This window comes from Ranitomeya variabilis, chromosome 2, assembly GCF_051348905.1.
Source record: "Ranitomeya variabilis isolate aRanVar5 chromosome 2, aRanVar5.hap1, whole genome shotgun sequence".
NCBI lineage: Eukaryota > Metazoa > Chordata > Amphibia > Anura > Dendrobatidae > Ranitomeya > Ranitomeya variabilis.
The window spans coordinates 120246393-120273629 of NC_135233.1; the positions used below are offsets into that span (position 1 = coordinate 120246393).

Sequence of the window (27237 nt, forward strand, 5' to 3'; positions counted from 1 at the left end):
AGAATTCAATACAACAATGCCACATACTGGGAAATCACTTGCCACAATCAGCTCACTTCACTATAACTGGGTGGGTGACACATATATGCGTCTTGGGAAATTATGTTCTTTCTAAGCCGGTAATCTCCCACCATATATCTCTGAGCAACTTAAAATGCTTGTCCGGGCATATTGATGACCTATCCACAGGAGAATGATTATATGGTTTCAATATGAGAATCGTGGGGTCCAACACCCTGCAGCCCTCAGTCAGCTGATGTTTCCTCTGGTGGTCAGGTACTGCAGGTTAGCTCCTATTCTTTTCTGATGGGTACTGCAGAACAGCTCCTTTTCTTTTCTGCCAGGTACTGTAGTAACATAATAACATAACATAGTTATTGAGGTTGAAGGAAGACTTTAAGTCCATCTAGTTCAACCCATAGCCTAACCTAACATGCCCTAACATGTTGATCCAGAGGAAGGCAAAAAAAAAATATGTGGCAAAGAGTAAGCTCCACTTTGGGGAAAAAAATTCCTTCCCGACTCCACATACGGCAATTAGACTAGTTCCCTGGATCAATGCCCTATCAAGGAATCTAGTGTATTTAACCTGTAACATTATACTTTTCAAGAAAGGTATCCAGTCCCCTCTTAAATTTCAGTAATAAATCACTCATTACAACATCATACGGCAGAGAGTTCCATATTCTCACTGCTCTTACAGTAAAGAACCCGCTCCTTTTCTGCCAGGTACTGCAGAACAGCTCCTTTTCTTTTCTGCCAGGTACCGCAGAACAGCTCCTTTTCTTTTCTGCCAGGTACCGCAGAACAGCTCCTTTTCTTTTCTGCCAATTACTGCAGAACAGCTCCTTTTTTTTCTGCCAGGTACTGCAGAGCAGCTCCTTTTTTTTCTGCCAGGTACTGCAGGACAGCTCCTTTTCTTTTACTCCACAATAGCTTCTGTTCTTTTGCATAGGAGCCGTTCTGCAGTACCTGGTAGTGACTACTACATATTGAGTTGTGCTTTTAAGATCCATTTAAAGTTTACCTCTAGCTGCCACCAGAACAAATAACAGCTGCTCGGTAGTTGTGCTGGGTTTCAGTCCTCCACCAATTTTATATCGATGACCCATCCCGTGGATCGTTCATCAGTATGCTTTGACTGGACAACTCCTTTAACTCAATAGAAAAGATAGGGAAAGTCACTTCTGTGTAGCGTTTGATAAGTGTTATCCACAGTAATGTAGGCTACTGTGTGTTTCCAGATGCTAGGTCGAAGAATCTTTCCTATGCTAACATTCTATAGTATACAGTGTATCATTTAAGAAATAAGTACAAAGATATCAATCAAGATAGCCACAAAGTAGTTCTACATAATAAATAGAACTGCATTACCTAAACAGATCACATGCTCCAGATGACAAGCTGTTTCACTTTTTTCTGTACTAGTAATTCCAGTTGTGACCTGTCACCAGTCCAGGGCTGACATTTTTATTTGAGAATAGAGTGGGCAGCCTAAGACTGGTGATATATGGAGTATATATAATACTACCACATTTTTTTTAAATATCAAGATGGAATAATATTTGGATTTTTTCATACAAGGAATCGGAACACGCCGTTTTCTCTACCTTTTTCATTTCCGCAGTATGCATCCAAGTTATAAAAAAGTTCTTAAAAATATAATGGATTCTCACCTGTTGGTATGTGAAGATTTTAATAATTTATTTGTGTATTGTCTATAGGGGAGGATGATGATGACGATGAATGTGGAGAGGAAAAACTGCCATCTTGCTTCGACTATGTGATGCATTTTCTGACCGTCTTCTGGAAAGTTCTCTTCGCCTTTGTCCCACCTACGGAGTACTGGAATGGATGGGCCTGTTTTATTGTGTCCATTACAATGATTGGTCTCCTCACAGCATTCATTGGAGATTTGGCTTCTCATTTTGGTTGTACCATCGGCTTAAAGGATTCTGTTACTGCCGTCGTTTTTGTAGCTCTGGGAACATCGGTACCTGGTAAGTGTTAATAGAATTACATTTATAGAGTTGAATGGGTGGCCTCTTTTGTGACAATTAGTAAATTACTACTACACCTACTACATACTCGTCTTTGGACATTGCCACAATAAAGGGTACAAAAGGGTTAGGGTTGTGACTATAAAAGGGTTTACGCCTTAATATTTTGGGTCAACTTAAGGGTGGCTTCAAATGGGGCCAAAAAGTATTTGAGATCACTTTTGGGGGTATTCTTATCCCCATATTGGAAATACTGTTAACCTGACAAAAGCCACAACCCTACATATACTACCTAACAAACCGCTCCCAGATAAATGATATCCTGTCAAATGTAGGAAGTTATGCAGCTATTATTATTATTATTATTTATTATTATAGCACCATTTATTCCATGGCACTTTTAATGCGAGGAGGGGTATACATAAGAAAAACAGGTACAGTAATCTTAAACGATACAAGTCACAATCTACACAATCTATGTCAGCACATTACCACAGAAGATTGCCTTTGCTAAGTGCCACAAGCAAAGAATCGTATTCTTTAAATTTAGGTTGCCTTTGGGGAAATTCTAATACTAAGCAATTATCCCCTCCATGAATTGGTAGGTGTGTGAGTGGTTGTTTCATCAGCATCTTGCACCTGAGTTGCCTCAGACTTTTACTAGGTGGGCTAATACATCTTATAAGTGCATCAGTTGTTAATATGGCTGGCTTTTTTCTACTGACTTTTTTTTTTTAGTTTTCGAGTCCTTTTGCTGTGTTTTTCATTTTATGCAGGGACTCATAAGACAGTGAGGATCCTTGGTGTGGGTTACGAACTTGGCCAAAATATCATCCATAACTCATGCAAGTCATACATATTTTACTGCACATTTTTTATTTTCTATGCAGGATGCAGCCAGTCTCATCTATATTGGCCATGAAAATTAGGGTGCCTGTCTTTGTGGGGAGAACTCATATCATGCTGGGAAGGCGAGCATGATCTAATAGTATGGGTGTCAATAATAAGCTACAGTGGCTTGTAACAGTTTTCACTTCCTTGGCATTTTTCATGTTTTGCTACATCACAACCTGAAATTTCACTGTATTTTGCATCAGATCATGTAAAGAACATGCCTACAACTATGAACATTTGGTTTTATTTGAACTGTGAAGCAAATAAGAAATAAGACAAAATAACTGAAAACTTCAGTGTGCATACTGTAATTATTCACCCCTTAAAGTCGGTACTTTGTAGAGCCTCCGTTTATGGCAATTATAGCTGCAAGTCGCTTTGGATAAGTCTCTATGATCTTTCTGCATCTTGCTATAAACAGAATTCCTCAAGGCAAAACTGCTCCAGCTCCTTCAAGTTAGCTGGTTTCCTCTGCTGATCAGCAATCTTCAAGTCCGACCACAAATCCTCAATTACAGCCTGGGCTTTGACCAGGCCCCTCCAAAACATTTACACGTTTCCCCTTAAACTTCTCGAGTGTTGCTTTGGGTAGTTGTCTTGTTGAAAGGTGAACCTCTGTCCCAGTCTCAAGTCACTGACAGACAAACAGGTTTTGCTCAAGAATATCCTTGAATTTTGCAACATCCAACTTCCCCTCAACTCGGACCATTTTCCCTTTCCCCACAGCATGATGCTTCTACCACCATGGTTCACTGTGCGGATGGTGTTTTGGGGGTGTTTTTGGGGTGATGAGCAGTGTTGGTTTGATGCCAGACATAGCGGTTACCTTGGTGGCCAAAAAGTTTAATTTTGGTCTTGCCTGATCATAGCACCTTGCTCCATACATTTGGGGAGTCTCCCACATGTTATTTGGCAAACTCAAAATGAGCCTTACAATTTTTGTGTGTCAGTAAAGGCTTTTTTCTGCCCACTCTTCTATAAAGACCACCTCTATGGAGTGTATGACTTATTGTGGTGGTATAGATAGATACTCCAGTCTCTTCTTGGGAACTCTGCTGCTCCTTCAGGGCTACCATTGGCATCGGGGTTGCCTCTCTGATTAATTCACTCATTACCCGAGCTGAGAGTTTTGGTCTTGGCAGGTTTGTTGTGGTCTATGTTCTTTCCATTTGATGGTGATGGATTTGATAATGCTCCATGGAATCACTTGTACTTCTCAACAAATTTGTCCCTGATCTCCTTGGTCTTTATGGTGTTGTTTGGTTAGTGGTGCCTCTTGCTTAAGGGCCTCTGTGGCCTTTCAGAATAGGTGTGTATGGGGGGGCGTTGCTATGGTGTGAAAGGAGGAAGACGTACTTTGGGAGAGCTCCCTAATATCCTGCCATTATCCTGCCTATTAGACCCCTTTCTAAGCCCATATTCCGCTGCTGCAGAGACCCCTGAAGGTACTGAGGCTGCCGGCTCCTGGAGAGAACTAGGGCAGTGACGGGGGAGTACCGGACAGGGAAGAAGATCGCCGGTGTGGTGATCCCTGTGTGTGACGGCGGCCATCTTTCAGGAGGACGCTCCACTTACAGAAAGTGCGGCGCTGTGAATAAATACAATTGGAATCCTTCCCAGACCCCCGGGAAGCGCTAGGCGCCTGCAGGTGAGAGCTGCGGGCCCTGACCTGACGGGAGGAAAGAGAAGAGAGGCACATACCGGCAGTGGGGGCGGCTGTGTGCGGCGGCCATTACTAAAGCGCGCGCTCCTGTGGCAGAGGACGCGATGCAGCTCCACACTCTCACAGCGTGGCTAAGAAGCAAATACTCGCTTCCCATAAACTAAGGGTAGCGCGGTGTGAGCTCTGAAAGATTGAGCCCCGCGCCCCCATATCAGTCATAGCTTGGCCAGCTGTACTTTTCCATTGGAGATCTTTCAGGTCCCTTTGCTGTGGTCGCCGCTGCCTAGGACACCCCCTACACCACCATTAAACTTTCAGCCTTTATCTACTGACAGTACGTTAGTGTGCCTCCTGATCAGAGACTCCCAGCAGCGCCATATACCATATATAACAGCCCTGGTGCGACCGTGGGACACTATCGCATATCTGATTTGGACCACCCTGCTGCGTCACTTCCCTGTCAATCATGCAGCGTATAAAGAATACATCTGCAGCTGACAAGCTAAGAGAGTTTGCTAGAGGCGATGCTCAAGATAGTGCAAGATCTCTTAGGAATAGCTCCTCACAAGCCCAGCGGGGGAAAAATCGTCCTTCTGATAATATTGACGAGGTTGAGCAAGATGAACTGACTCTCGCGCAAGCATCTGCACAATTAATGCAAGCTATATCTCTGACTAGAACGTCCTTTTCAGAGCAAATAGAGGATGTACACACTGAGGTGGGACGTCTAAGACAAGACATGCAAGCTATGAAGGGACGTATGGCGGAAGTGGAAACAAGGGTGTCACAGGTAGAAGACACCATTAAACCTATGGAGACAAAACTGGCCAAAGTTGCTGGTTCCACGAATGCCTGGAAACAAAAGGCTGACGATCTTGAGAATAGAATGCGTCACAATAACATTCGCATCATAGGTCTCCCGGAACATGCGGAAGGCCAGCTGCCTGAAAAATTTCTGGAGGATTGGCTTAAGTCCTCATTGGGAGATGCATTTTCCCCAATATTCTCGGTGGAAAGAGCCCATAGAGTCCCCACTAGGTCCCTACCTCCTGGAACTCCGCCCAGACCTTTCCTGGCACGTATCCTCAACTGTAAAGACAGAGATGCTATCCTGCGGCTGGCGCGACAAAAGAGTCCCATTAAGTTCGACGGTGCTACAATCTCGATATTTCCAGACTTCTCCGTTGAGCTCCAGAAACAGCGGGCAAGATTTGTGGATGTCAAGAAGCAACTTAGAGATAAGAACATTATCTACTCCATGATCTACCCGGCGCGTCTGCGGATTGTCAGCAATGGCTCTTCCCTGTTCTTCACTGACCCGTCAGAGGCAGCGGACTGGCTGCGTTCTCGAGGGGGGTCTAACGGAGCAGAGCCCTGACGGGTTCTCAGCTGATTTGCAACTATTCAATTGCAAAATTGGAGCTCTCCCTGTGAGCGTTTGATATATCAATAATACCGGACGCTGGAATCAGCGGGGGTATCCCCAGGTTTACTTGAGGATGGGAGCGTTGAATTAAGCTCCTGGATTACTCAGATCTTGCTAAGTTGTTGGTTTTTTGGTTTTTTTTTTCTTTGTTAAAGTTAACTAGCCTCATTAGGTATTTAGGTAAAAGCCGCCTTCGTCACTGCTACAACCCTCTATGCGCAGTCTGTGGACTCTCATTACTATCAATACATATCATGTTTTTTTAACAGGTGGATATGGGGTCTGAGCTAATATGTATGGCATGGAACATACGGGGAATTAAGACACCCCGGAAGAAAATTAAGGTGTTTTCTCAGATAAGGCGGTACCATCCCCATATTGTGGTCCTGGTGGAGACGCACCTGACCAGAGATACGGCCAGCTGTGTACAGAAGCCTTGGGTACAATGGCATGCGCATGCATTTCACACTAGCTACTCGAGAGGGGTGTCGTTATTAGTACATAGAGATGTCCGTTGGGAAGCCCAGACGACTCGGCGGGATTTGGAGGGACGTTTTGTTTTTGTCCATGCATTAATTAATTCCCGCGAATATGTCATACTGTGTATTTACAACCCTCCTCCGGCCAGTACCTCAATACTTAAGATGGCAATGAGTTTTGCGTTAAATTACCCAGACGCGCACGTTATTTGTATGGGTGACCTCAACCTAGTTATGGACAGTGATCTCGATAGAATGAGGTTGGGAGATGGATCTCTTGGGGACCCCTTGACCTCCTCCCCTTCTTCGGCCCCGACTCAGCTGGCACTGTTCATAGAAAATAGCGGCTGGGTGGATCTATGGAGGATGCGCCGCCGGGGGGAGAGGGGATATACCTGCCACTCATCCACTAAGCGTTCTCTCTCACGTATAGACTATATTTTCGGATCAGACAACTTAGTACAGTGGGTGGATAGTGTGGAGCACGGTAGTAGAGGAATCTCAGATCACAGCCCGATTACACTTAAACTCGTGTTTGGGGGAATGAATAATGGTAGAATATGGAAATTGAATCCCTTCTGGCTCAAACTAATAGATTCAGATGATAGAACGGTTGACCAGTTGAACTGCTATATCCAATCCCATTCAGATCTTCAGAATATTAATTTATTTTGGGATACACTTAAGGCATATCTAAGGGGCTGTCTCTCTTCTACGATTTCTTATATTAAAAGGGTAACGTCACGGGAGGACGATGCAGTTGAGCAGCGTTTGAGAGATGCTGAGGCCGCGTATACAGCTGACCAGACTAACAGCAATAGGATTGAGTGGCTGACTCTACAAAGACTATATACCCAACACTTGGACACTAAATCTAAGCGTAAACTTTTTTTTACGCGGCAATCATATTTTTAAATGGGGAATCAGGCGGGGAAATTTTTGGCCTACTTGGTGCGTCAGCATAACGCATCTAACATGATAATACAAATTCGCTCACCAGATAACTCATTAAAGGAGGAAATTCTTCAATGTTTTTATAATTACTATAGAGGATTGTATGAATCTAAGAGCGGTTTTGGTGTTTCCGATTGTTTAGATTATTTGTCCGATATAGCGTTCCCCACACTGACCCCCACCCAGCAGGCCTTTATGGACGCTGAATTTACTTTGGAGGAAGTGGAGCAGGCTGTAACGGATATGGCTTCTGGGAAGGCCCCTGGGCCGGATGGCTTCCCTGTAGAGCTGTACAGGAAATACCGGGAGATATTGGCTCCGCTTTTGCTGAAAGTATTTAAAGAGATATGGGAGGGTGGATGTCTACCTGATACCTTTTATGAGGCACATATTATCGTACTTAAGAAGGAGGGGAAAGATCCTTTGGAATGTGGATCCTATCGTCCCATATCGCTGGTAAACGTGGATTATAAGATCTTTACTAAGATACTGGCGACCAGGTTGAACTCCATTATTTTAGATATTATACATCCAGATCAAACAGGCTTTATGCCTGGTAAGAGTACATCTATAAACATAAGACGGGTTCAATCAGTGATTCAGTATAGCTCTCTACTGCCAGATAACAGTTGGGCGCTGGCGTCGCTGGATGCGGCTAAGGCGTTCGACTCTCTTGAGTGGCCCTTTTTATCTGCTTGTCTGCAGAAATATGGCTTTGGGGAAAAATTTTTGAAATGGGTTGGCATATTATACTTGAAACCTAAAGCCCGCATAATCGTAAACGGCTCCATGTCTGAACCATTCTCACTATATAGGGGAACCCGGCAGGGGTGTCCCCTTTCCCCAGCCTTGTTTGCTCTAGCGATAGAGGCATTGGCTATACGTCTACGTTCTGCCCCCGATATTGATGGTATTAAGATAGCAGATCGCACCGACATCATTGGTCTATATGCTGATGATATGATAATATTCATGGATAAGGTAGAGGAAACGTTGCCAAAAGTAATTACTATCATAGATAAATTTAGTGGGCTCTCAGGCCTATATATTAATTGGGATAAGTCTGCCCTCCTACCTCTGACCCATTCCCCAATATCTAACTTTGACGCTCTTTCCCTGTTACCTGTAGTGTCTGAATTTAAATACTTGGGTATTTATATGTCCCGGTGTAGTGGATTGGATCTACAACTTAATATCTTTCCCCTGTTGGAATACGCTAAGTCGAAATTCACATCTTGGAGTAAACTTCCACTGTCTGTAGCAGGCCGTATTAATCTCATAAAAATGATCCTGCTCCCTAAATTCAACTATTGCCTTCAACATAGCGCGGTACCTGTACCAAAATACTTTTTTACTAACTTAAACTCTTATGTTGCCTCGTTCGTGTGGGGGAAGGGCAGACCCAAACTTAAACTGACGACTTTGCAAAGGCCTAAACAGGGGGGAGGGGCGGCACTGCCGGATTTCTTTTTATACTATTTGGCGGGACAGGCCAAAACACTTTGTAAGTGGATGCCTCATAATTATCTCCCTAATTCTGAAAGCCACCTAGTTAGTTCTGCTGGGGCTAAGTGCCCACTGGGTCTTTTAGAGTCGGAAAAAATAAATGCCCCCCGATTGTTACCCATGATACGATTGGCACGATCCACTTGGAAAAAAATCAAAAAGGTCACTGGGTTTGGAGACATTGTAGCCGAGATGCCTCTATGGGATAATGAATATTTCCCTGCACTGATGAATCACCCGTCTGCAAATTTTTGGGTTTCCCATGGAGTCCTGTCAATAGGGGATTTGTATGATCAGGGGGTCTTTAAATCCTTTGAGCAACTACAAGTTGGATGTGATCTTCCAAGATCTCAATTTTTCCGATACCTGCAACTCAGATCTGCCATTCAGTCATTTGCTAGGAGTGTGGGAACAAACTGGAACATTTCATCTTTGCCCTTGATAGGTATCCTTAAGTCACAGGGACCTCAGGGCCTTATCTCGTCCCTATACACATATCTGCTATCAACGGGAGCGAATTCTGTCATAGACTCAGTGAAAAGCAAATGGGAGGGGCTTGTCACTAATGTGCAGAGTGAGGAATGGGAGGATATTTTAGACTCCCCTCTCAAAGTCTCCCCGTCGGTCAATAATCGGATGACCCAACTATATATAATTCACCAGTCATATTTGACTCCACTGAGACTCTTTCGTATGGGTCGATACTCGACGTCGGAGTGTTTGCGTTGCCACTCACCAGACGCTGACTTTGTACATATGGTATGGCAGTGTCCCATTATTCTTAATTATTGGAGGGAGGTAGCATCATTATTGGCCTCCATACTGTCAATCCCGATTCCTCTTGAGCCTTTAGTCTGCCTGTTTGGGGTGTGGGACGAGGAGATTTGGGACCACTATGTGGGGATTTTTCTACGTGAAACTCTGGCACGGAAGTTGATAGCCCTGCGATGGATGGGGAACTCACCCCCTTCCATTAGGTCCTGGGTCGAGTTGGTGAATGCAGTTGTTCCCTATGAGCGCACTCTTTATCAAAACAGGGGTTGCCCGGGTAAGTTCAACAAAATCTGGGATAGATGGAACACCTCTCATCTCACCCTGTGACGTGACTGATAGACACAAACATGGTTTCTCTGACTTTGTACTGCAAGTACTGCACAGTGGAGTGGAAAAATAATATTCAGCTATTGTTAAATGGCGGCTTAATAGTTTCAGAGGCTTAGTTTAGTTGTAGTTTTAAAGTTTTATGTTCATAACTTTATGTTTTGATTGTTTTAATAATTATATAGATATGTTTTCCTCCTGTGAAATGATTGGCATATGTATGTGCTGTCTTTACCTTTCTTTGCAAATGTAACTATGCGGATTAATGATGAGGACAAACATGTATGTTATACTTTATTTGCGTTTGAAAATAAACGAATTTAAAAAAAAGAATAGGTGTGTATATACTGACAGACCATGTGACACTTGGATTGCACACAGGGGGGCTTCCTTTCACTAAGCATGTGACTTATGAAAGTAATTGCTTGAACCGGAAATTTTTGCCAAGTTTTAGTTATTTGATCCCATAAATGTAATTTATACCTTTTTTTTTCTCACTTTACTGAACCAACTTAGACAATTTAGTGCTGATGCATCACACACAATTCAGATTACAAAAATATTACAACACAGGTTGTAATGTAACAAAATAGTTAAAAAGCCTAGGGAGTGGGGGTGAATATTTTCGCAAGCCACTGTGTAGGCCAGACAGTTACATCTGTGTGACCAGCACCCTATACAGGTCTTAGTCTTGAGCATTTCTAATGCTAGACGATCACCCCCTCCATTAATTGGTAGGTGTAAGAGTGGCTGTTTCATCATTATTTTGCACCCGAGTAGCCTCTGCCTTTATCTTGGGGGTCTGGTGCATTAATATTGTGACCTACACTCACCGGCCACTTTATTAGGTACACCTGTCCAACTTCTTGTTAACACTTAATTTCTAATCAGCCAATCACATGGCGGCAACTCAGTGCATTTAGGCATGTAGACATGGTCAAGACAATCTCCTGCAGTTCAAACCGAGCATCAGTGTGGGGAAGAAAGGTGATTTGAGTGCCTTTGAACGTGGCATGGTTGTTGGTGCCAGAAGGGCTGGTCTGAGTATTTCAGAAACTGCTGATCTACTGGGATTTTCACGCACAACCATCTCTAGGGTTTACAGAGAATGGTCCGAAAAAGAAAAAAAATCCAGTGAGCGGCAGTTCTGTGGGCGGAAATGCCTTGTTGATGCCAGAGGTCAGAGGAGAATGGGCAGACTGGTTTGAGCTGATAGAAAGGCAACAGTGACTCAAATCGCCACCCGTTACAACCAAGGTAGGCCTAAGAGCATCTCTGAACGCACAGTGCGTCGAACTTTGAGGCAGATGGGCTACAGCAGCAGAAGACCACACCGGGTACCACTCCTTTCAGCTAAGAACAGGAAACTGAGGCTACAATTTGTACAAGCTCATCGAAATTGAACAGTAGAAGATTGGAAAAACGTTGCTTGGTCTGATGAGTCTCGATTTCTGCTGCGACATTCGGATGGTAGGGTCAGAATTTGGCGTAAACAACATGAAAGCATGGATCCATCCTGCCTTGTATGGAGCATCTTTGGGATGTGCAGCCGACAAATCTGCGGCAACTGTGTGATGCCATCATGTCAATATGGACCAAAATCTCTGAGGAATAGTGTTGAGCGATACCGTCCGATACTTGAAAGTATCGGTATCGGAAAGTATCGGCCGATACCGGCAAAGTATCGGATCCAATCCGATACCGATACCCGATACCAATACAAGTCAATGGGACTCAAGTATCGGACGGTATTCCTGATGGTTCTCAGGGTCTGAAGGAGAGGAAACTCTCCTTCAGGCCCTGGGATCCATATTAATGTGTAAAAGAAAGAATTAAAATAAAAAATATTGCTATACTCACCTCTCCGACGCAGCCTGCACCTTACCGAGGGAAGCGGCAGCGTTCTTTGTTTAAAATTCGCGCTTTTCTTTCCTTACGTGAAGTCCCGGCTTGTGATTGGTCGCATGCCGCCCATGTGGCGGCGACGCAACCAATCACAGCAAGCCGTGACGTAATTTCAGGTCATTCAGTATTTTAAAATTACGCTCCGGCTTTGTGATTGGTTGCGTCGCAGTCACATGGGCGACGCAACCAATCACAGCAAGCCGTGACGTAATTTCAGGTCCTTAAGGATTTTAAAATTACGTCCCGGCTTTGTGATTGGTTGCGTCGCAGTCACATGGGCGCCGCAACCAATCACAAGCCGTGACGTCACGGGAGGCTGGACACGCGCGCATTTTAAAATGGGCGCGTGTCCAGCCTCCCGTGACGTCCCGGCTTGTGATTGGTTGCGGCGCGGTCAACCAATCACAAGCCGGGAGGCTGGACACGCGCGCATTTTAAAATGGGCGCGTGTCCAGCCTCCCGTGACGTCCCGGCTTGTGATTGGTTGCGGCGCGGTCAACCAATCACAAGCCGGGAGGCTGGACACGCGCGCATTTTAAAATGCGTTTTAAAATGCGCGCGTGTCCAGCCTCCCGGCTTGTGATTGGTTGACCGCGCCGCAACCAATCACAAGCCGGGATGTCACGGGAGGCTGGACACGCGCCCATTTTAAAATGCGCGCGTGTCCAGCCTCCCGTGACGTCACGGCTTGTGATTGGTTGCGGCGCCCATGTGACTGCGACGCAACCAATCACAAAGCCGGGACGTAATTTTAAAATCCTTAAGGACCTGAAATTACGTCACGGCTTGCTGTGATTGGTTGCGTCGCCCATGTGACTGCGACGCAACCAATCACAAAGCCGGAGCGTAATTTTAAAATACTGAATGACCTGAAATTACGTCACGGCTTGCTGTGATTGGTTGCGTCGCCGCCACATGGGCGGCATGCGACCAATCACAAGCCGGGACTTCACGTAAGGAAAGAAAAGCGGAATTTTAAACAAAGAACGCTGCCGCTTCCCTCGGTAAGGTGCAGGCTGCGTCGGAGAGGTGAGTATAGCAATATTTTTTATTTTAATTCTCTCTTTTACACATTTTTACATTAATGTTGTTTCGATACCGATACCCGATACCACAAAAGTATCGGATCTCGGTATCGGAATTCCGATACCCGCAAGTATCGGCCGATACCCGATACTTGCGGTATCGGAATGCTCAACACTACTGAGGAATGCTTCCAGCACCTTGTTGAATCTATGCCACGAAGAATTGAGGCAGTTCTGAAGGCAAAAGGGGGTCCAACCCGTTACTAGCATGGTGTACCTAATAAAGTGGCCGGTGAGTGTATATTGGTAAATACAGCTGCTTTTTTTCTACTATGTTTTTGACTTTTGCAAGGAAATATTTGTATTGTACAGATTTGTTATATGAGACCATAGTATATCTCAGTGTACCGTATATACTCGAGTATAAGCCGAGATTTTCAGCCCAAATTTTGGGCTAAAAGTGCCCCTCTCGGCTTATACTCGAGTCACGGTCGGCGGTGGGGTCGGCGGGTGAGGGGGAGAGGGCGCTGAGGCATACTCACCTAGTCCCGGCGCTCCTGGCGCTCCCCCTGCCTGTCACACTGTCTTCGGGTGCCGCAGCTCTTCCCCTGTTCAGCGGTCACGTGGGACCGCTCATTAGAGAAATGAATATGGACTCCACTCCCATAGGGGTGGAGCCGCAAATTCATTTCTCTAATCAGCGGTGCCAGTGACCGCTGACAGAGGAAGAGCTGCGGCACCCGGAGACAGTGTGACAGGCAGGGGGAGCGCCAGGAGCGCCGGGACTAGGTGAGTATTTTATATTCACCTGTCCACGTTCCACCCACCGGGTGCCGCTCAGTCTTCCCGTCCTCTGGCTCTGACTGTTCAGGTCAGAGGGCGCGATGACGCATATAGTGTGCGCGCCGCCCTCTGCCTGATCAGTCAGTGCAGAGAGACGCCGGGATGGGATGCTGAGGAGCTGCAAGCAAGAGAGGTGAGTATGTGTTTTTTTTTTTTATTGCAGCAGCAGCGTTATATATGGCACAGATTTATATGGCACATCTATGGGGCAACGGTGCAGAGCACTATATATGGCACAGATTTATATGGCACATCTATGGGGCAACGGTGCAGAGCATTATAGATGGCACAGATTTATATGGCACATCTATGGGGCAACAATGAACAGTGCAGAGCATATATGGCACTGCTTTATAAGGAGCATCTATGGGGCCATAATGAACAGTGCAGAGCATATATGGCACTGCTTTATAAGGAGCATCTATGGGGCCATAATGAACAGTGCAGAGCATATATGGCACTGCTTTATATGGAGCATCTATGGGGCCATAATAAACGGTGCAGAGCATTGTATATGGGGCATCTATGGGGCCATAATGAATGGTGCAGAGCATTCTATATGGCACAGCTATATATGGAGCATCTATGGGGCAATAATCAACGGTATGGAGCATCTATTTTTATTTTTGAAATTCACCGGTAGCTGCTGTATTTTCCACCCTAGGTGTTATGACCTGGTGGTAACAGAGCAGCACTGATATGACCTGGTGGGAACGGAGCAGCACTGATATGACCTGGTGGGTACGGAGCAGCACTGAAATGACCTGGTGGGTACGGAGGAGCACTGATATGACCTGGTGGGTACGGAGCAGCACTGAAATGACCTGATGGGTACGAAGCAGCACTGATGTGACCTGGTTGGTAAAATAGATCATGGACTAGCTCTGAGAAGGTGGTAGCTTTACTGACCGCAATCCCTAATCCTAACACAAACACTAGAAATAGCCGTGGGACGTTCCTGTCACTCCCTAGACGCCTCTTCACAGCCTAAGAACTAACTACCCCTCAAGATGGAAATAGAAAACTATCTCGCCTCAGAGAAATTCCCCAAAGGAAAGATAGCCCCCCACATATATTGACTGTGAGTGGAGAGGGAAATGACAAACGCAGGGATGAAAACAGATTTTAGCAAAGGAGGCCAACTCTGACTAGATAGACAAAAATAGGAAAGGGCACTGTGCGGTCAGTATATAGAACCTAAAAATCCACGCAGAGATTACAAAAATAACCTCCACACCAACTCACGGTGTGGAGGGGCAACTCTGCTTTCCCAGAGCTTTCAGCTAGCCTGAACATTTCATAATGACAAGCTGGACAAAAAAAGACATAACTTTAAACTGAACAGTAAGTACAAGAACTAGCAAGAACTTATCTTATGCTGGCATGGACAGGCCATCAGAGAGATCCATGGAGAAGACTGAGTCTAACCTAGAAAAACATTGACAGCTGGCATAAATTACAGACCAGAACCCTGTTAAATACCAAGGCCAAGGGAGCCGATTAGAGAAGTCAGCTGCCAGGCCAAACTCCAGGAGCAGAAGGTCCACTCGAACCCACCAGAGGGAGCCCAAGGGCAGAACTCCCAAAAGTACCATTCACAACCACAGGAGGGAGCCCAAGAACGGAATTCACAACACCTAGGCTTATACTCGAGTCAATAAGTTTTCCCAGTTTTTTGTGGCAAAATTAGGGGGGTCGGCTTATACTCGGGTCGGCTTATACTCGAGTATATACGGTATCTCTAATTTTTTGGATGCAATTCCCACTGCACTGCTTATAAGAGGATAATATGGTACCAATACATCAGCACAATATTGTGGCACATGGAAATTCTACAGTTCTGTAATACAAATACTTATGGAGCCCAAGTGCTAACATACCACAACAATGTACACAGCTTTGCCTTAACCTGCAACCAAATTACATTATTAGTGAATTGCACGGTAAGCATTTCATTTATAATATACCCTGGCACCAAAGCTTGCAACCAAAGTTCCTTGTACCGCAGGGGGTGCATGCCTTGTTCCTTGGGGCACTTGCACTGTTCTTTTAACAGGCAGCACAGTTAATAAGCATAGCTTGTCAGTGACCATTGAGTTACTTAAGCAGAGATAACTTAAGAACATTGTCGAATTTTGCTGACAAAGTTGGTATTTCTCGTAGTTCTACAAGCTTGGTTTTAGATTGTTTTGGTATCACAACCATAGACATAGGTTTCGCAATCAGGTGCTGCATCTGGGGACTCCAGTGACATCCTAAGTAGGTGAGAGAACGTTCTGATGACATCATGCTAACTGCTCATTGATGAAAAACTGTATATATTATCTGTGCACTCAGTCAAAAGTGTGAACAGGGCTGGAGGGTTAACTATTGAAGTTCCATTTATTATATCTCAGTGTGCGGCTAAAGTAAAATCTTTGTGAAATGTAATAGTCCAAGCAATTAATAGACTACATTTAAACTAAGATCTACGCATGATGCACCAGACAGCAAGGAGGTAGCCTGCACTATTCCCTGGTGGCGTGGTTCAGAGTCTCATCCTGTGGGATATTAGAAGAAATGCATTTAAATATACATTCCCATTGACGGAAAAGGACCTGAGCTAGGAACATTCAATATTCATCATAAATGTCGAGTCACCATCTAGAATATTTACCATTTTTTTTTCTTTATCTTTTTTTAAAATCACTTTGTAGGAAAAATATGAAAGTGTCCAAGCACATAAAACATGCATCTGTTTTCATCATCAGCTTCGTGTTCGTCAGGAGATTGCATTTTCCCCCATCCGATAAATTATTCATAGCACTGATTTAACATTATAAATATCTTAATAGACTTCGTGAAGCAATTTTTCAGTTGCCAAACAACTATAGCTTTTGCGGTTTACGGGTTCTTATCCCAGATTTAGTCAAGTCATGGAAACCTTGCAATAATTCCTGTTGCCCTCATATGTAAATAAAATGCATTAGTATGAGAACCATTTAAGTTTATTCTATGATGATAATTGCTAATTCTGGAAATGTCCATGAAATAAATATACTGCTAATATTTAGTGTAAAGTCCATGTGTTTGGTCGAGGGGGAGGCACATGTCTTGGCTGAAAAGGGAGCAGATTTCTTTCGAGGAGATTAGCTCATGACCATTTTTAACAATATTCCTAAATTTATGGTCTCTATATTCAATTTATTTACTTATATGGTGTCATTAATGTCTACAGCACTTTATAGACATTGTCATCACTGTCCCCATTGGGGCTCACCGTCTAAAACCCCTATCAGTATGTCTTTGGAGTGTGGAAGAAAATCAGAATAAACACACATAAACACAGGAGATCATGCAAACTCTTTGCAGATGTTGTGCTTAGTGGAATGTAAACCCAGGACTAGAGATGGGTGAACCCGAACAGAAATGTTCGGCATTCGTACCGGGCAGTCACTATTTAGGCCTAAACACCCTACACTGACTTTCTGCTGAAGTTTGATGCAGTGTGTAGTGTAAATCAGGAGAGAGAGCTGGTAGACAGAACAGGTTGAGGATCAGGACTGACGGGGTAGGTTCAGGAACATAGGGGGACTCAGGAGTAGGATCACAGGTGCAGGTACAGGCTGGACTGGTGAGGGTAGTGGTATAGATGTGGACAATGCGGATCAGGCTCAGGACTATGGAGAGGCAGAATGAGAAGATGGGCGAAACAGGTTACAGCGGAACGGGCAGGATGAAGGTCAAACAGGACGGACAGAATCAGATTCAGGGAACGTAGGAACAGGGACTTTACAACTAGGTAGCAGGATACACACTGATACTGAGGTTGCTAAGGCACCCCCCAATAGGGGAGGGGGCCTTAAATATCAGGTGTCTCCCAGCTATTGGCTGGGGATGTTTTCAGAAGCGTGCATGCTGCTCTTTTAAGGGACAGGGAGCGTGCGCTCCCTAAGCACACTCCCAAGACACCTGCGTGCCATGCGAAGGTCCTGGGAGGAAACAGACGGGAGCAGCGTGGGCAGGTAAGTGAAAACACTGGGGTCCATCATGAGAGGAGGAAGGAGACTTGTGCAGGAGTGTCGGCACTGTTCTAGCACAATCTGATCTGTCAGCGTCTTATGTATTTCAGGAGAAACTGAACAGATTTCTATAAAGCTTTGTGAGAAAATACTTGTAATTTATTAATTGAAATCCTAACTCACTCTGAGGAGTCAAGGAGGTGGTCCAAATCTGTCATTGAGAGTTTCACTAATTAGGTCCACCCACAGTGAATAAATGAATATATTGAATATTTTCCAACAAACTTACCGTATGTATCAATCTGTTCAGCTTCTCTTGGTGTATAATGTGCTGCTCATAGACTGCACAGGATGTCCAAGCTTACAGGTTATTTTTTAATAGGATTGATGGTGTATCTGTACTAAAACCTGATTTTTTTAAAACATGTTGGACCCAAGTAGGCGACCCCAAACTAACTGAACACATGCTAATGTTTGTAGTAGGAGTGGCTCATGTAAAAGTATACAACATAAACATTGATTATAAAAATATGGGCAGCCCAAACCATGAGAATTATGATCATAGCTATGGTATGCTAAAAGTGTATTCTGTTAAAATTAAAAGCGATCCCTTATTCAAAGGATTTTGAATAACTTACTGATTGCAGGGTATCCCACCTCTGAGACACCAAGTAATTTTGAGAATGAGGCTTTGGATCCCAAGACCGGGCTCTTCAGAGCCTTGTGTTGAATGGAACAGAGGTGTGCAATGCTTTACCTTCTCTCCAATAATTGCAAAAACAGCTGAATGATGCATCTGGCTTTCTCCTGAAGTCCTATAGTTTTGGTTTTGGTAGGCTCTTCCCTATGAACTCACCCTGATTTTCTTAAAGCTTCTCTACCTCCCTTAAACAGAGTTTTTCTGTGGCCAGATATATCAGCCCCAAGAGACTTTTCCAGTCCAAGAGTACCTAAAGTCCTCCTCCTAAAAAGGAGCCATTGAAGTAATAAAAGTATTTTGAAGGAATGCTTGTGATTCCAGGTTGTAAACCTGATTATCTCTATGCCAATGACACACAAATCTCCATCTCTGGACCAGATATCACCACCCTACTAACCAGAATCCCACAATGTCTGTCTGCTATTTCATCCTTCTTCTCCGCTAGATTTCTAAAACTTATTATGGACAAAATAGAATTCATCATCTTTCTCCATCTCACTCGACTCCCCCAGCAGACCTATCCATTAAAGTAAATGGCTGCTCACTCTCCCCAGTCCCACAAGCTCGCTGCCTTGGGGTAATCCTTGACACTGATCTCTCCTTCAAACCACATATCCAAGCTCTTTCCACTTCCTGCCGACTTCAACTCAAAAATATTTTCCGGATCTGTACATTTCTAGACCAAGAATCTGCAAAAACCCTAGTCCATGCCCTCATCATGTCCCGCCTCGACTACTGTAACCTCCTGCTCTGTGGCCTCCCCTCTAATACTCTTGCACCCGTCCAATCTATTCTAAACTCTACTGCCTGACTAATTCACCTGGCTCCCCCCCTCTGCTATTCCCCAGCCTCTCCCCTCTGTCAATCCCTGCACTGGCTCCCCATTACCCAACGACTCCAGTTCAAACTCTAACCATGATATACAAAGCCATCCACAACCGGTCTCCTCCATACATATGTGACCTCGTCTCCCGGTACTTACCTGCACGCAACCTCCGATCCTCACAAGATCTCCTTCTCTACTCCCCTCTTATCTCCTCTTCCCACAATTGCATGCAAGATTTCTCCCGCGCATCACCCCTACTCTGGAATTCTCTACCCCAACATATCAGACTCTCGCCTACCGTGAAAACCTTCAAAAAGAACCTGAAGACCTACCTCTACCGACAAGCCTACAACTTGCAGTAACCAACGATTGACCAAACCACTGCACGATCAGCTCTACCCTCACCTACTGTATTCTCACCCATCCCTTGTAGATTGTGAGCCCTTGCGGGCAGGGTCCTCTCTCTTCACATACCAGTTGTGACTTGTATTGATTAAGATTATTGTACTTGTTTTTATTATGTATACCCCTCCTCACATGTAAAGTGCCATGGAATAAATGGCGCTATAATAATAATAATGTAGGGTGCCCAAACTTTTGCATTGACCCATTTTCCTTTCTGTAATTTTTAAAATGTAAAGATGAGAAAATATATATATATATTTGCTTCCCTAAAATACAAAGGAAATGTGTTATCTGTAACTTGAGGCCTTTCAGAAATAATTTAATCTTCAACTTACTTAACTGTTCACAATAACAGTAATTTTGACCAGGGGTGCCCAAACGTTTACATGCCACTGTATGTTTTAATGTACAGTGAAAGAAATGCTTTATTTTTGCAGACTGACTAGGAATTTACAGACGTTGGAAACCCTTAGTAGCTGCACAACTCTAATCTTCTCACTGTTATACGCAATGCCGGCGAAGTTATTAGACCCTGCTTAGTGTCAAAGCTGTTGAATTGCTGGGCAGTGGGGACTTGATGAGGTTTTATTGTAGGATATTCAGTTAATCACGGTGGTTACAGGACTTATAATCAGGAATCAACAGCTTAGTGTAAGGGATTCGGGGATTCTCCAATTTAAATGGTTGGCGTATTATGTAAATGGTATACCATATGGGTGACATATATATAGACAGCACGTGGAGGTTATCCCAGTAACTCATTATGGAAGCAGATACGCTTGTCAAATGCTGACAGGTATTCCAATATTAAAATTACACCTGACATGAGCATGAAATGTCAGCTACGAGCCAAGATAACACATTTCATTTTCCTTATCCCTATTCACCTTTATAGCGCTTTGTTTTAGTAACTTTATATTACTTGTTTTAAACTTCTCCATGCAGAGACAAAGTCGTGTGAAGGTTATATGGATGAATGCTTCCATGTCTTCTTGTATTATAACATACTTTATCATTAAGACAGGCAGAGAACATCCCATCTCTTCCGTCATTCTGTCCTGTTGTCTCACACTCATGTTTCTTAGTAGTGCTAGCTTTGTTCTTATTCTTCCCATTAGATTGTCTTACATGGCTAAGGTCCCCTATTTTAGAATAAGCTCTACTTTGTGTATGGAAGATTAAGTCCACTTGCCAGTGCCTTGGGTAAATTGCTTTTCTCTTGTATTGTAAGTATATTCTTCTTAGGTGGAAGCCTGAAAACAGTGAAATTGCTAATTCAGTTTTGCCTTTTTTTGATAACTTACATTGTGCATTTCTTGCATCATTGGGCTCGGTGTTATCTACATGCAAATAAGGTAGGAGATTATCACAACATGGGTAGACATAAAAGAGTTCATCTCTAGCATTACCCGTCTTAAAAAAAAACAGTTTCCCATTCTCCAAATAGTATTCATATGATTATTTATTTATGGAACATTTCTTAAATCTCTAAATTAAAAAAAATGGAAAAAAATAGAAGTAAGCGCTAGGTACCAAACAATAACATCAGTGGGAAAATATGATTTGCCAGGGCTAGGAGGAAAAAGAAACAGAGATGCTCAGTAAATAGAAATAGCCAAAGTACCATAATAATAGAGAACTTATGGCACTCAGCAAGCTACATAAAAAATGGCCTCAATTTCCAAATAAGTGAATATCACGGAAGAGAGTCACATGGTGTGGGACTGGGTAACGGCTGCTTCGCTTTCATCTATGCGTCATCTGAGCCAATAACTTTCTCCCGTGATATGCACTTATTTTGGAAATAAAGGAAGTTTTTTTATGTAGCTTGGTAAGTTCTCTTATTAAGCTCTAAATACTGCAGCTGAATATGAGTTTACCCAGCAAGTCAGCAACCAGCTGATTTCCCCTCTGAGTGGCCACCACTTGATATACATTTAGTCAAGGGAGTAACTGTAGGACTTGCAAAGGATCTCGTAACATCTAGGTAAAATGGTGCTTTAATAATCAATGTCCATATATATATATATATATATATATATATATATATATAATATCTTGTATGTATCATACTTGCCAACTCTTCCAAAATTTCTGGGAAGCACCCAAAAAAAGAGCAGACCTCCAGGATTTCCGGAGCAGTAGAGAAATCTACCCATTGTAATTGAAGCCACCCAAAATCACCTGGAAAGCAGGGTTTTGGGAGGCCATGTTAGAACCCAAATGCACATTTAGCGGTCATGGATGAGGTCAGAGGTCGTGACTGGGAAAACAGGGATTGGTACATAGAAATATTTTATCTCCTCCTGGATTGCAGCACTACAAAGTGGATGTTTTGCTGTATTTCTTTAAAGAGCAACTAAACTTAATAATTTTTTTTTTCACTACTTTTTTCCACCAAGGAAAGTTTTGAAAGTGGCATCCAAACCCCTGCCTTTAGTTGCATTGATATCAGAACATACCCATTTGAAGTACAGATTCTGGTGCTGGAAGGGTCAGCGCCTGTGTCCTCCTCTGAATGTTGCATTTATCAGAACAATCCCCTGGAACAGCTTGTCCCCAGAGTTAGTGAGACACAGGTGCTGAGCTGTCCCTTTCACTGCCAACATCTGTACACCAAATCTGTACGTTCTGATAGCAATGCAACTCAAGGACCTGGGAAAAGCAGGGTTTTTTACTGGATTGTAGACAAAGACCCTAATATACCGGATGGGCCATTTATATGGATACACCTAAATAAAATGGGAATGGTTGGTGATATCAACTTCCTGTTTGTGGCACATTAGTATGTGGGAGGGGAAAACTTTTCAAGATGGGTGGTGACCATAGCGGCTATTTTGAAATCGACCATTTTGGATCCAACTTTATTTTTTCCAATGGGAAGAGGGTCATAGGACACATCAAACTTACTCAGAATTTCACAAGAAAAACAATGGTGTGCTTGGTTTTAACGTAACTTTCTTCTTTCATGAGTTATTTACAAGTTTATGACCACTTATAAATTTTGTGTTCAAAGTGCTGCCCATTGTGTTGGATTGCCAATGCAACCCTCTTCTCCCACTCTTGACACACTGATAGCAACACCTCAGAAGAAATGCCAGCTCAGGCTTCCAGTATCTGTTGTTTCAGATGCTGCACATCTCATATCTTTACAGCATAGACAATTGCCTTCAGATGACTCCAAAGATAAAAATCTAAGGGGGTCAGATCGGGAGACTTTGGTGGCCATTCAACTTGCCAGCGACGACCAATCCACTTTCCAGGAAACTGTTCATGTAGGAATGCTCGGACCTGACACCCATAATGTGGTGGTGTACCATCTTGCTGAAAAAACTCATGGAGCATGCAATCTTCAGTGCATAAAGAGGGCAACACATCATCATGATGGTCGTCATGGGCCAGTGCTAGCATTTCTTCTGCGGTGTAGCTATCAGTGTGCTCAAGAGTGGGAGGAGAGGGTTGCATTGACAATCCAACACAATGGGCAACACTTTGAACACATTTTATAAGTGGTCATAAACTTGTAAATAACGCATGAAAGAATAAAGTTACGTTAAAACCAAGGACACCATTGTTTTTCTTGTGAAATTCTCAATAAGTTTGATGTGTCACATGACCCTCTTCCCATTGGAAAAAATAAAGTTAGATCCAAAATGGTCAACTTCAAAATGGCCGCCATGGTCACCACCCATCTTGAAAAGTTTTCCCCCTTCCATATACTAATGTGCTACAAACAGGAAGTTGATAAACCAACCATTCTCATTTTATTTAGGTGTATCCATAAAAATAGCCAACCCTGCAGTGGTTTGCAAAGCTTCCTAACTTCCCATGTTGGACACATTGTTTAAAGAGAGATAAAACTTTACTTACTATAAAAAAATAGTCTTCACCCATATTGAGGTGCTACATAGTGTAAAAAATGATGGCATGTGATCAGGGGTGGGATTCAAATTTTTAACAACAGGTCCTCTAAGTCGCGGCGGCCGGAATTTTGGCCACGCCCATTTTCAATAACCCCGCCCATACTAATAAGCCACGCCCAGTGGCACGATTCATATTTTTTGAAGCAGTTTGTCTCCCTTAATGACAAGAATACGTTGTGACATACGGTATTAAAGTCATTCAAAGAAACAAACGACTAAAGCAAATGTACTGCACAGGACAATTCACTCGTATATCAGCTGAGAATCGCCAATGCAAGTCAATGGGTGCAAAGAAAAAAAATCCTACAGCACTCGCACCATGCAAGTGCTGTCCGATTTTTATGCACCGGCGTCCTTTGAAAAGCCGGTAATTCATGTCCAGTGTACAGTAAGATCACACGGCCTCATTCATTCCCTATGGGACTTGCGGACATGTGCGGCACTTGCAGCAACGGAAAAAAAACACTGCTAGCAGTGTTTTTTTGTCTCACCGCAAGTGCCGCATATGTTGGCTAGTAGCCATCACTACCTGTCCCTAGTGAATCAACCACAGGGCATGCTGGGATTTGCAGTCCCTACAGTACCAACCACAGGGCATGCTGGGGATTTGCAGTTTCTACAGTACCAACCACAGGGCATGCTGGGATTTGCAGTCCCTACAGTACCAGCCACAGGGCATGCTGGGGATTTGCAGTTTCTACAGTACCAACCACAGGGCATGCTGGGATTTGCAGTCCCTACAGTACCAACCACAGGGCATGCTGGGACTTGCAGTCCTACATCTCCATAATTAGAACGACAGGACATGTAACCTAAACCTGTAGTTATTCTGCAGCTACAGAATAAAAAAGTCAGGGCGTGAACGTACAAGTCCCCCTTACACAAAGGCTGGGAATGCTGGAATTTATGGTTCTACAGCAGCTCCAGAATAATAAAAACAAGCCTTGCTGGAAGGTGTACATGGGGCAGGGCGGCCACATACTGCAGAGGCCCCCTAATTGAAGCAGGACATTAACCATGTCCTGATCACTGTGATGTTCCTCTCAGCACCTCCCCCTCTGTTCACAGCCTCATGTCAGCAGCAGGGCACAGGCAGCAGCAGAGGGAATCACAGCGTGAGGCTCCGTGTGATGCTCCTTCCCTCACCGCAGACGGCAGCATCAACAAGAACAGGGCCCCTGTCAGCATAATCTTGTGCAGTCTGTAACTGAGCGGGCCGGCCTCTCCTGCTAGCGCTGAAGCTGTCGGATATGCTGGGACCAGCAGTTACACACCAAGCACCGGACAACTGACCTGGACACAACAATCCTCACACCATCCTCCCCCGCAGCTGGTGCTCAGGCAGGAACCAACTGAACTTGGCGCCACAGCGAGGAGGGGGCGGGGCCTGCAGTGTGACGTATTTCTCCTCCAGCTCCCGGCCTCCACTGCAGCATATGTGATAGCGCAGCGCAGGGGCCAGAAGAGGGAGATAGGGAAGAGATAGAGAAGAGAGAGATAGGGAGGGCGGGTGGGTTTGGATGGGCGCTACCCCGCATTATTAAAAAAATAAAAAAACACACCTTGCTCAGGCGCCGCCCCCCCGCATCCTCCCGCCCCTAGGCACGTGCCCTCAAGTGCCTAGTGGGAAATACGGCCCTGATTACCGGAACGCTGGCAGCTAGAAATTTTAGTAAACGGCTGCCCCGTACCGGGTCGTACCGGCTGAATCCCACCCCTGCATGTGATGATTACTGGGTGGCCTTTGGTACATGATTTGGCACTACACATGGGAAGTGTTATGGACCTAGTGGTTAGGAGCACCCGAAGTGACCTGATGGTTAAAACAGAAAACCTGGGACAAGCTCTGAGGAGGTGGTAACTCTACTGACCGCAATCCCTAATCCTGTCACACACACTAGAAATAGCCGTGGAGCGTACCTAACTCTCCCTAGATGCCTCTTCACAGCCTAAGAGCTAACTACGCCTAAAGATAGAAATAGCAGCCTACCTTGCCTCAGAGAAATTCCCCAAAGTAAAGGTAGCCCCCCACAAATATTAACTGTGAGTTAAGAGGGAAGTGACAAACACAGGAATGAAACAGATTTAGCAAAGGAGGCCGAATCTTCACTAGATAGACAGAGGATAGGAAAGGGAACTATGCGGTCCGTATAAAAAACTACAAAAACCACGCAGAGTGTGCAAAAAGACCTCCACACCGACTCACGGTGTGGAGGTGCAGCTCTGCACCCCCAGAGCTTCCAGCTAGCAAGGAAATATCATAATAGCAGGCTTGACTGAAACATAGCATGAACTGAAAAACATATTCAAAAACCAATGAACAGCAAATGACAAGCAAGAACTTAGCTTCTGCTGGAGTAGACAGGTCATCTGAGAAATCCAAGAGAGATCTGAGCCAGTACTGAGACATTGACAGCTGGCATGAACTAACGACCTGGGCAGAGTTAAATAGGGAAGCCAGCAGCAGCAATAAACGAGAGCAGCTGAGAAAGCCAACCTCAAAGATCAGCAGTTCCACTCAAAGCCACCAGAGGGTGCCCAAGGAAAGAACTCACCAAAGTATCATTCACGACCACAGGAGGGAGCCCGAGAACGGAATTCACAACAGTACCCCCCCCTTGAGGAGGGGTCACCGAACCCTCACCAAAGCCCCCAGGCCGATCAGGATGAGCCAAATGAAAGGCACAAACCAAATCGGCAGCATGGACATCAGAGGCAACAACCCAGGAATTATCCTCCTGACCATAGCCCTTCCACTTAACCAGGTACTGAAGCTTCCGTCTCGAAATACGAGAATCTAAAATCTTCTCCACCACATACTCCAACTCCCCCTCAACCAACACTGGAGCAGGAGGATCAACGGAAGGAACCATAGGCGCCACATATCTCCGCAACAACGACCTATGGAACACATTATGGATGGCAAAAGAAGCTGGAAGGGCCAAACGAAACGACACAGGATTGATAATTTCAGAAATTTTATAAGGACCAATGAAACGAGGCTTGAACTTAGGAGAAGAAACCTTCATAGGAACATAACGAGAAGACAACCAAACCAAATCCCCAACACGAAGTCGGGGACCAACACAGCGACGGCGGTTAGCAAAACGTTGCGCCTTCTCCTGAGACAGCGTCAAATTGTCCACCACGTGAGTCCAAATTTGCTGCAACCTGTCCACCACAGAATCCACACCAGGACAGTCAGAAGGCTCAACCTGCCCTGAAGAAAAACGAGGATGAAAACCAGAATTACAAAAAAAGGCGAAACCAAAGTAGCAGAACTAGCCCGATTATTAAGGGCGAACTCGGCCAATGGCAAGAAGGTCACCCAATCATCCTGATCAGCAGAAACAAAGCATCTCAGATAGGTTTCCAAGGTCTGATTGGTTCGTTTGGTTTGGCCATTTGTCTGAGGATGGAACGCTGAAGAAAAAGACAAATCAATGCCCATCTTAGCACAAAAGGACCGCCAAAACCTAGAAACAAACTGGGAACCTCTGTCCGACACAATGTTCTCCGGAATGCCATGCAAACGAACCACATGCTGAAAAAATAATGGAACCAAATCAGAGGAGGAAGGCAATTT

At 44.4% G+C, this 27237-nt stretch overlaps 1 protein-coding gene and 1 long non-coding RNA gene across 7 annotated transcripts in view; one reads left to right on the plus strand and one right to left on the minus strand.

The window, feature by feature from the left end:
* SLC8A1 (solute carrier family 8 member A1) overlaps positions 1–27237 on the plus strand; it is a 718740-nt gene that overhangs the window by 660610 nt on the left and 30893 nt on the right. For all 6 annotated transcript variants that reach the window (XM_077282897.1, XM_077282895.1, XM_077282894.1 and 3 more), the window contains one exon: positions 1725–2000. In XM_077282897.1, coding sequence (XP_077139012.1) covers positions 1725–2000 — 276 coding nt within the window. The remainder of the gene's footprint in view (positions 1–1724; positions 2001–27237) is intronic.
* LOC143804627 (uncharacterized) lies at positions 1863–25503 on the minus strand. The gene is made up of 3 exons (XR_013221067.1): positions 24945–25503; positions 21033–21068; positions 1863–1997 (listed from the first exon to the last, which is right to left on the minus strand). It is a non-coding gene; the product is annotated as an uncharacterized LOC143804627 (long non-coding RNA).